Source organism: Stegostoma tigrinum, chromosome 8 (genome assembly GCF_030684315.1).
Source record: "Stegostoma tigrinum isolate sSteTig4 chromosome 8, sSteTig4.hap1, whole genome shotgun sequence".
NCBI classification, from domain to species: Eukaryota; Metazoa; Chordata; class Chondrichthyes; order Orectolobiformes; family Stegostomatidae; genus Stegostoma; species Stegostoma tigrinum.
In genome coordinates this window covers 33,410,726-33,422,161 of record NC_081361.1, presented here as the reverse complement: position 1 = coordinate 33,422,161, position 11,436 = coordinate 33,410,726, and the positions used below count along the sequence as shown (strand labels likewise).

The 11,436-nt window shown below is 37.9% G+C and overlaps 1 protein-coding gene across 1 annotated transcript in view; it reads right to left on the bottom strand.

Moving 5' to 3' along the window:
* Positions 1–5,920: 5,920 nt before the first annotated feature.
* The window catches only part of LOC125456178 (regulator of G-protein signaling 5-like), a 40,868-nt gene continuing 35,352 nt past the window's right edge, over positions 5,921–11,436 (bottom strand). Inside the window, exons 4-5 of the mRNA XM_048539011.2 lie at positions 9,295–9,461; positions 5,921–7,527 (exon numbers count right to left, since the gene is read on the bottom strand). Coding sequence (XP_048394968.1) covers positions 7,366–7,527; positions 9,295–9,461 — 329 coding nt within the window. The 3' untranslated portion in view covers positions 5,921–7,365. The remainder of the gene's footprint in view (positions 7,528–9,294; positions 9,462–11,436) is intronic.

Sequence of the window (11,436 nt, the reverse complement as noted above, 5' to 3'; positions counted from 1 at the left end):
TTCACTTGGGTGCACGCTATCACCCTAGTCCAAACATTCATCCTGTTGCTTATCCACCTCGCTATCCTACATTCAGCTTGGTCCAATGCGTTCACCTTGCTGAATACATTCATTCTGCTGATGGTATTTCTCCAGGCACACATTCTTTGATAAAATTTCTGACTATATTTATTTTGCACTCATAGAGTCACAGAGATGTACAGCTTGGAAACAGACCCATTTGGTCCAACTTGTCCATGCTACCAGATAACATAAATTAGTCTAGTCCCATTTGCCTGTGTTTGGCCCATATTCCTTTAAACACTTCGTATTCATATTCCCATTCCGATGCCTCTTAAATTTTGTCATTCTTTCAGCCTCTACCACGTCCTGTGATAGTTCATTCCATACACGCACCACCCTCTGCATGAAAACATTGTCCCATAGATCCCTTTTAAATCGTACCCTCTAACCATTAACCTCTGCCCTCTAGTTTTGGACTCCCCTACCGTGGGGAAAAGATCTTGGGTATTCATCCTATCCATGTCCCTCATGATTTTATAAACTTCTATAACACCAATCCTCAGCTTCAGATGCTCCAGGGAAAATAGCCCCAGCCTGTTCAGCCTCTCCCTGTAGCTCAAACCCTCCAACTCTGGCAACATCCTTGTAAATCTTTTCTGAACCCTTTCAAGCTTCACAACATCTTTCCTGTAGCAGCACTGAACGCACTACTCCAAAAGTGGCCTTACCAATGTCCTGTTCATCTGTAACATGACCTCCCAACTCCTATAAACAATGAACTAACTAACAAAGGTAAGCGTACTAAATACTTTCTTCACTATTTTGTCCACCTGCGACTCCACTTTCAAGGAACTATGAACCTGAACCTCTAGTTCTCTTTGTTCGGTAATACTCCCCAGGATTTTACCATTGAATGTATGAGCCCTGCTCAGATTTGCCTTACCAAAATGTAGCACTTCACATTTATCTAAATTAAACTCCATTTGCCACTCTTTGAACCATTGGCCCACCTGATTAAGGCCTTGTCATACTCTGAAGGAACCTTTTTCGCTGTCCATTACACCACCAATTTAGGTGTCATCTGCAAACTATGAGCCGGGAGTGTAGCTGTGAATTGTTACTGGGTATCTAGTCCATGCCTGATTGGTTACTAGGAGTGCACAGAACCCCTCCAGTAATGGCTCTGTTGAATTTTTCTCCTCTTCCTCTAGGTGGAGATGTGTTTTCCAACAATATACTTAGGATTTGAGTTTTATTGATGAGGTAATAGAGGAAGTTGGTGAAGATCATGTGGATGATGCAGTGTCCATGGACTTTCAAAAGGCAGTTGACATGTGTCAGTAAAGCTAAAGCTCATGGGATAACACAGGCAGCGGCAATATTGAAATCACGTTGACTGAAAAACAGGAAACAGGAAGCGATGGTGTGTTTTTTTTGAACTGGAAGAAGATAAGTAGCGGGATTTTCCAGGGATTGGTGTTAGAGCCATTGCTTTCCTGAATCTACATAATTAACCCAGACTTGGGCACATTGGGCACAGTTTCAAAATTTGCAGGTAACACTAAACTTGGAAAACAGTGAGGAGAATAGTGAAAGACTTTGAAAAGAAACTGGCAGAAAACAACTTTTTCCCAGTAAAGTGGTTGGGATCTGCAATGCACTGCTCTAGAGTGTGATGGAGACAGTTTCAAACCTCGCTTGCAAAGCAACTCTTAATCACTTTCTGAAGTAGAAAAAAGTTGCAGGTCGACTGGGAAAGGGCAGGGAACAGGACTTGCTTGCTGAATTGTTCTTATGGAAAGTCAGCACTGACTCGATGAATGGCCTGAAATTATTCTAGAAAAGCTTTAAGGCACGTTTGAGTGAACAGGTTCTTAAACACAAAATCATTGGCTGCTTTCCCCCTTGTTCTTGTCCTTCAGTCTCCGAGTATTGCCCAGTTTTAGACCAATTGAGGTAGATTTCAATCAATGGCTTGCAAGCAAAAAGCAAGATTTCAAACAGTTACGTAAATAATTTTCATTTAGCAATATTCCTCTAATTCTTTACTGAATTCCTCCGATCCATGATGGATTCAATTTCTGTGTTTGTTCTGTGTCCCAAGGGGTGAAATGCCTGGAAACAGATGATTGTTGGTCTGAATAGGTCTAGAAAAGAAAGCTTTATATGTTACACTTGACATTGGAAGAAACATATTTCCGGTTTTGTGACTTTAATTCTTTATTTTCCGTTCAAACACAAAGAAAGTGAATCTTGTCCTCAGAGATTACACCATTACTTAAGCCTTATTGCTAAAAATAATGGCTGTTTCTAAACACATTTAACACTTGGGTATGCCAGGTCTAATGGAGGCAGTGGGATCAAATTGCCAACTTTAATCTTTCAGCGATAACTCCTCAGAGAGTGAGTGCGATTGGTAATTTGTGTGTTGAAGACGCTGACAGAACTGAAAACATCACATAATGCTGAATAGGTTATTTCTCAATTAACATACCCTATTATTTGAAGTATGTAGAAAATGCTACAAAGTCATATTTTTATGATGAAGGGAGTGGGGAAATTTAACCTTACCCCCTACCCTCTGCCTAAAGCAGATAGAGCAGCAGCTAAAATTCCTCAGGTTTACTTACTTTGTTCAGGAGATTACCAGGTTACTAATTTTGATCACAGCTGCAAAGCAGATGGCAGAGACTGAAACCTGACTTCTCAGTGGACTATTTTTCCATATGGGTGCTGGATTTCTGGTGACACCATTCGGAGCTAAATACAGTTTTGACTCGATGGTCCACCCAGAAAAACACTAAGCCTTCCCCAGCAGATAAAGGTGGTGCCAATATAGGCCTCAAAGAAAGTTTTAACAAAGCTAAATCGTTTTTCCCTTTGTGAAACCTAGTCCAAGCTACATTTAGGGCCCCCCTGCCTTAAATATATTCCTCCTCTTTCATAATTGTGACATGTGTTCAGATTGACATGTTCAAATCTGCAGCAATTGATGGGTGCTTTGTGGACTCCATGAAGTACTCAAATGCTTGTCACCTGAACGGTTGTGAAGGCAGCCAGGAAGAAAACACGGAACAAAAGAAAGTTGCTGGAAAAGCTCACCAGGTCTGGCAGCACCTGTGAAGGAGACAATGGGGTTAACGTTTCGGGTCCGGTGACCGTTCCTCAGAACTCAGCAGCCAGTAAGGCTTATGTGAAGGGGGTTAAAATAGATCGATCTCTTTGCTGGATTCAGCAGCATAATTTCAAACTCACCTATGAATAAGTGGCACTAAGACAAAACTAAGCCCATGATTTTTAGTTCCCTCGAGAAGCTCATGACCATTCTTCACTTTTCCTCCTTCTTCAATTTTTTGTTGGGGTACTGTTTTTGTTGGGCCATCTGCTGTCTTACTCAACTAATCTTGCTTATTATGTTAACTCTCCACTCATTGTGACCAACACAGTGTCCTGTGCCCAGCCACTTATAAACCTTCCAGTGCAGGACAATGGATTGTGATCAGCAGTGGGAAACATGGCTGAATTCGCTCCCCTTGCAATCCACCACAGTGCACTTTCCACTCTAACTATAGCCTCTCCATGAGCTTCTTCTGTGAATGTTATAAATATTTACATTGTGGTTGAATGAGAAAACCGCACATTGTGATTGTCACCACAGATTTATGAGAGTATGCATTCATTTAGTGACTGTTTGAACCCATCTGGAGCTGTTTATAAGAAAGTCCATCAAGTTATGCAGAAAAGAAATAGGCGAACTTTGGTATAGCGATACATGTTTACTTCTTTCGGTTCCTAACTCTTCCAAGATAAGACAGTATGCACGAAAAGGCCACTGCAGTCAATTTTTAGCTTTACTAGTACATTAATGTTGTGATAACAGAAGAGGGAAAAACGCAACACCTATATACTTCAAATGTTTCACTCCCAATGGCACACTTTATAAAATCAACATGTCAGTGTTGATAGTTGGTGATTGAATGATTGTTTCTGAGTTGGATTAAGGTTGGAATAAAGCATTGTTTGTATCAATTGCAGTTGCTGTGAATATAATCACCATTTAATAGTTATAGTCATTGCTAAGATTATATAATGCCTTTAATCATACATATACAATAGAGGGCTGCATTTTTCAGCATTTTATGAGTAAAAAAATATTGGTTGTCCACAAATGAAGATTTTGATGTTATTTTAGTTTGGTTGGTTACTCAGATTGAAGATTCCTCCATTTTTTTGGGAAGAAAGCTATTATCAGGAGATGAATCATCGATAGTAATATCAGTTTGGTGTTAATCACATTTGGACAATACTCGAACCTCCTCCCCTTGAGCAACCGGTCATGGCATTATATAATCGACAGCAACTGTCAGATCATGAAGAGTTCAAACCATTGGAAAGAATATATATTACGCACTAAGCAGAATAATAATAAAAACATTCACTTTCAATAATGAATAACACTTTGAATTTCAGTATCTGCTTCATTTAGATGTTAAATTAAAATGGCATTTTTATCACAACCTGATTTTACCATATGGTACCACAACTCCCAGATATGAGTGTTGTACCGTTTTGCCTTCAGAAATAATTAAAATGTTAAAATGTAAAGCACTAATTTTGAAAGGCATAACTTTCTGGTTTTAATTCTGCCTGATCCAGCCCAGCATAAATGGATCCTCACCATTAAGTGTCAAGCTCAATAATCAATCTGAATAATTAGCAGTTGTGACATTGTAGCATCCGTATTGAATCAATTTATTCTTATTTCGCCATAGCAAGAAAAATGGAGGGATTAAAGCTGGCTGGCTGTCACATTATGACCAAGTGAGGGTGTTATTAATACAGTTTATTCAGAAATGGAGTTGTTTAGCTCAGGCAGGAATGATGGTATTTTGTATTAATGGCAAACCCTTAACTTGGTATCACTGTCTCTGTTTCTTTATCAGATCCACTCTGTTCAACCTTAGTAGTGTCCTGCACTATGGGCTTTAGCCCTCACCTAGGTTTCTCACTGATTTCTTACCATAACAATAGAAGCCATGAAGCATTTACTGAGACTCTTGGTATAAAATTGTCCTTTATGATAAGACTATGCGCTCTCAAATATTAACACACATGCATTACATGGAATATATTTAATAATGAGCTTGCACTGGCTATAGAATTGGCAGTACAGGAACCAGTTTTTAAGCATTTACTTCAAATGTTTTGACTAATTTTGTTGACATAGTTCATCAGATGGGCAAAGGAATACAATTCAGACAAATCATTCCATTTCTATTGTTAGAGCAAGCAATTTTTCTAGGATTTTCATCTATGTTTCAAGCTTGTGTTTATGGTTTATCTTTTCTGTGACACTATACCATATGTTCTCATTATCAGGATTACATGAAGACAGTATAGAACCTCATTAGTACAGTGTTTAAGCCTTTGTTAACTTACAAACAAAATGTAAGTCATTATTCAGAAATTGTATAGTTCTATATTAAGGTTAATCTAACCACAATACTCCTTATCACGGGAGCACAATCCCTCTTAAATTCAATTGACTTAGACAAATGATTGAAGCACAAATTGAAATTGTTCATTCAGACAGTTCCTGATAAGTGCTGCCATGTGGGCTAAGCAGCATTTATATCAGATTGTTTGACTTCCTTCTGGCATTTCCTTCCTTAAAACGCTCCACTTTTTCCAGACAAAGTACAATACACATCAAGTTGTTAAAGACTACTTTCTACAGCTGTTTCACCTCCATCCTCTTTTGTTTTTCTTCAAGTCATCCACCACATTCCAACCATTCCAAGACAGAGTTGGTTTAATCTTAGCATCGCTAGCAGATGCCTGTCATAAAAGGAGAAATACCAATATTTCCAGATAGATAAGTGTGAGAAAAGAATAAGTGCCACAAATCTCTCAGTGATGTTGTTGAGGCTATTCTATTTCATGTTTATTGTCTGCTTACACCAGTACATGACAGAAATAATACTCTTGTATAACTTTAAATCATATTTGGAAAGTTTGGCACAACATGTTATGGGCCTATTGCATATGTTTATTTGGACTTGTTAGTCAAGATTACAGTTGGATATATCTCAGAATAAATTGTTTGGATCTTTTACGGCAATGGAAAAACCATGAATTCAGGCACTCTCTGGTTTATTAAGTTACCTGATTTGAATGTAGAGTGTTCATTAAGGGATTGTGATTATGTTGAGTTAATTGACTATAATAGTCACCATTTGGATGTATTGTCCAACATTTGTCTCAAGGTTCATCTTCTGTTTGAACTAAATCTATCTGATTTGATATGGTTAAATATCCAATACCGTGAAGTCCCATGCTCAGCCTGCCTCTACCAGTGAAGTATCTGTGATACAATGTTGTGTTGCCACTGAAATATCGTTGATCATTGAGGAATTAATGTGCATATCCTGATTGAACAATGTGCTGGTTATTGAAAGTTACTTTTCAAGTGAAAAAGGGAGATTTGTTTCTTATACCTAAATGCTTTGGTGTAACCAGATGAATGATTGTCTGAACTTATGCCAGTCTTCATTGTGTACAATGCAGTCCACAAATTAGATCGAATAGCCACACCTCACCACAGTAAAGATGATGATGATCTGTATGAGCGATATAAACTGCCAGAATAAATGGTTTATAAAGACTCATATCTATGTAAAGCTATGTAAATGTATAGGCTGCATCTGCTGGTATGTGCATTGTATACTCTGCACATTGGCGCTGCTTCTGTAGGGTAAAGTAAACTCTCAGAATATTTACTGTAGATTAAAAGCATATCCTTAGTGATAAGTGGTATATTTGTAGTGGGCTTCACTAGTAAATATACAAACTTTGATAACACCAATTAAAAACCTTTCTTAACATTTGTTCTCTGAACTGTACAGAGATATAGGAATGATGAAAGGTGCTCGCTCAGTGGAAGGACTAGGAATTTTTTACTTTCTATCTATTTATTGAAAGACGTTTTTCTCCCCCAATTTGTGTCCTGATGGTGCCAGCAATTCTAAAGGAATGATTTGAATTGCCCAAAAATTTATTTGAAGCCACGTGGTTACTCATCATTGGATATAATCTTTGGAAAAATAAGGAAGAAAAAAGCACACATAAAAGACAAGCACAACATTAAAGGTACACTTTTCCATAAATGGCACCTGTTTATTTCCGGGCTATGCAAAGACAAGTGTTAGATTTAAATGATGTCAGTATGGTGCCCAAAGGTTTAAAGAAGTAACACTTGGATTTTTTTTTAGCTAACAGCAGTGAGAGAATATTCAGTTAGCGACTATGTGGAGATATTAATGGTCTTATTCCACCCTCCCTTTGCACAGCCCAGCTACATTGTTACTTTATCAGCTCCAGATAGAGTTCGGATTTCAGAAACCTGCTGAATGAATCCTTCTCCATCAAATTCAGCACTCTCTTCTGAGCCAGTTCAAAGGTTGAAGGTGAAGGTTCAACAAGGCTCTTCATGGTGATCTCCTTGGTGTAGTGATCCACATTGACCTGCAGGAAGCAAAAACTCAAGGTGTGCACTTGTTGCATTGTAAAGCATCATTTTTGGAACAGCAGTACCCATTGAGAAACTTGGGGTTAAAGTTAGATTTTCTTGTTGTGGTATTATTTTGTTTGACACTGATGGCACCTGATGATATCTGTCACCTCTGCCAGTATATGGTACACGCTACAAAAATTATTTGTGAAAGTTTACTCCAACTATTCCTCCTTCGTCCATAGAGTCTCTAGGAGCTGACTAAAAATCAGTGGTACAGCACAGACCACGAGTGAGTGAGGCTAAATAGAAAAGGTACATGGCTAATTTACAGATGGTTTGCTAAATAATATCAATAAATACAGCTTACATTACTCATCAGGCACAATTATTTACTAAGGACTTTCCGGAGCTTTCAGAATACATCTACTCCTGAAAAGACGAATAGAATTCCTGTCTTCATCCAAAGATTGTATGTAACATAATCAGATTGGTCAGAGTTTTAAGAGTTTTTAAAGAGTTGTGGAGCAGGCTCAAGGAGTTGAATGGCCTACTCCTGCTCCAAATGTTTACTTGCATCATGTAAGTTTAACATTCAGGACCATTACTTTATAAACACTTACTTTAAAATCAAGTACATTTGGAAATTCAATACGGTTAAATATTGAATGTTTCATGTGATGTTACAGTCAGGATATTTCTGAAGACATTGTTCTACTAAGAAGCCTAGAAAAGCAAAGTACTTCATACACACCCCATTATCATGAGGATTATTTCTTTCATGATAAAAAAAAACTTATGGATGTTTGAAAATGCTATTCTGAACTAGAATAAGGATTATATTTTGTCTAGTTATACTTTATAGTATGAAGTAATAATGTTATGAAAAAGTAAGTAGGTAATTATTTTGTGAGCAGAACTCACAATAGAGATCATCACAATAATTGACCTTGTAAACTTACAGTACGACAGCAAATCTCCCCTACATAGCCTATAGGTGTGAGAATGGAAAAGCACAGCAGATTAGACAGCATTGGGAACCAGGAAAGTCAATGTTTCAGGCTGAAACCCTTTGTCAGGATTTGATTAAAGGTTTTCGCCCAAAACATTGACTTTCCTGCTCCCCTGATGCTGTCTGACATGCTGTGCTTTTTCAGCTCACACCTACAGACACTGGTTTCCAGCATCTGCAGTCCTTGTTGTCTTCCTTACATAACTACTGTGTTCCATAACTCCATCAATGTAGAGACCCAATACATTGTAGGAGTTAAGATGTACATGATATCTGATCACCACTGACTGATGTCCTCTGGGTTATGATATAATTATAACATTACCTCTTGCTGAAAGGCCCTATTGTTTCCCAAGACAAATAAAACTTAGATTCTGTCAGCTACAATTTTTTTTTGTCTTGGAGTACTATGGATGCAGACAGTACTTTAATCATGTCTAGTCTCTGCTACTGACTTTCATGTCAAAACTAACTGAATTATTTTTTGACAGTTTTATAATGAACTAGATCAATCATTGCAGTGCATGGAAAAATGACATGAGCACTCGGATTTCAAGTCTGAAGCGCAAAGCTATTACATTCTGATTCCTGTAGTAATTTTATTAAATAGTATTCTTCACTAAAATTACTTTCTTAATGAAATGAAAGTCAGGGATGATTGTGAAATGGAAAATAACAATGGACTCCCTATGTTCAGTTAGAAAGTGTGCTATATTTCCATGTCTAACCTAGGTTACATTTGCACCTTCTCCTCTGTGCATTGACCAACCTCTTTTGGAGCCTCTGTTTCAATGAAATCCTCAAAGATCTTCTTTGCCTTGGAGGCCAGCTGAATGGGTGATTTGGTTGCTTTGTAGTCCTCACAAGCCATCCAGAACTCAATGTTCTCCTCACTATGTTCTGACTGGAGAAAAGCTTTGAAGGCAGCCTGCCCATCTGGAAACAAACCAGTGGAAAATATCTAAGTTTATCATGTTCACCACAGCCATCAGCTGGAATAGATTAAACGAGAAAATTTCATGATTTAATCACAAACACTTTCGTTCTACTGTCGATTAAATCTGGCTACGGTGCTTGACATTCTTGGCCATACATGTTTGAAACCATATATGAGAAAGTTTGGTAACTTTTTTGATACGGACCACTGAGGCAAAAGGAGCTGTCCAGATGTCAGTAAAAGGCAATTAACACAAGAGATGACCAGTCAACATCCCCTGAAGTGAACAGCATTTGGATTCAACTCTGCAAGTCAGATACAGCCTAACCACTGGTTAAAATTGCAATATAATTCCAGAAAGTGCCAACTTCAGTTAACAAGACATATTCGACTAGCATATGTCAAATAAAGAAATTTGGACAAATAGTCCTTTGCTTTCTAAAATTTTTATAAGATGCATCACAAAACAGCACTTCAACAATTGTCAATGTTTTGATATGTGAGTGATCAGTTTTCAGTGTTCTTTTGATTATCAGAATGTTACCAATGTAAAATTAGGAGGACGTATTCTATAAACTGGGCTGGCAGGCAGTTTTTGTAAAGTTTAATGCTTTGACTGCAGTAGCTGAAGGAATAGCATATCCCTCTGAGCTCTTTAATATGCCTACCACTATGCTTCAATGAAAGCAATGGGAAGGAGCTCCTGCTTGGCAGGTGGGAATTCAATGACAGTGACAGGATGCTGCTGAAGAGAACCATAGGAATGGTCTTCCTATATGGGAAGGGCCTGGCAATTGGCCAGGGTGAGCTTGGCTCAAGGAAGATCTGCATGCACTTCTCAAAACTTACCTTTTCTGACCTAATTGCACTTCAGGCTGTCATCAACTAGTGGAAAAGTAACAGTGGCTTCTGCACTCAAGCCACTATTATAAATAGCAGAAGGGCCCTGTGATTTTTTTTTCACTGCCAAGAATATCAAGTGCTACTTGTTAAGCTTTTCTAAAAGTTATGTACAATTACATAGAATTTACAGCATAGAAACAGACCATTCAGCTCAGTGGCATCTTACTTATGTACCCCGATCAGTATATTGTTCTATTCCTTACTCTATTATGTACTTGCCTAGCTTCTCAAACATATTTATGCTATCATGTTAACAGTGATAGGAAGTTCCACATTCTAACTACTTTTTGAGCAGTGTACTTCTTATCGGTGATAATTTTATATTTGTGCTCCCTGTTTTTACACAGTTCACAAGTGGAAACATCTTTCCCATATCTATCAACTCGCCAAATAATTATAATGAGCTCCATCAAGTCACCTCCCAGTCTTCTGTTTTCTAGAGAAATTAGCCTGCTCAATCTTTCCTGAGAGTTGTAGATCCTCAGTTGTGGTTCAAATTATGTAAATCATTCTTACTTCTTCTGCAACGCCTCTAACATGAAGAAATGTATGGCATACAGTATGCCTTGTGATCTAACAAGGTTCTTTATATATTTCCTGTAGCATTTCAATTCTAAGCTTATAGACATGAACCAGAGTCCTTTGCATTTTTAGGGGGCTAATAATTTTAATGAATTGTGAATCTGTACCTCAAGGTCCATTTGCTCCTTCATCCCATTTGGAAACTTATTTTACAATAGGAATGTGATCTCCTTAATCTTCCATCAAAATGCGCCATCACACTTGTCTATATTGAAATACATTTATTATTTTCATTCTCATCCCACAAGAATATTATTACTTTACTAACTGATGAAAATGATTTCCAAGATATGAATTGTGTCTCCCCAATTTATTATCACCCCCAACTGTTGAAATTGTACTTCTAAATATAGAAGATTCACATGCCTGATTTGTGCCTTTTAAATGGCAGAAAGAATTTTGGAGGGCTCAGGAGTTGAGTTAGGTTCAGCAAAATTCCCAGCCTCCGAATTGCTCTTGTAGCCATGTTCTCCCCATGTCTGCATGGGT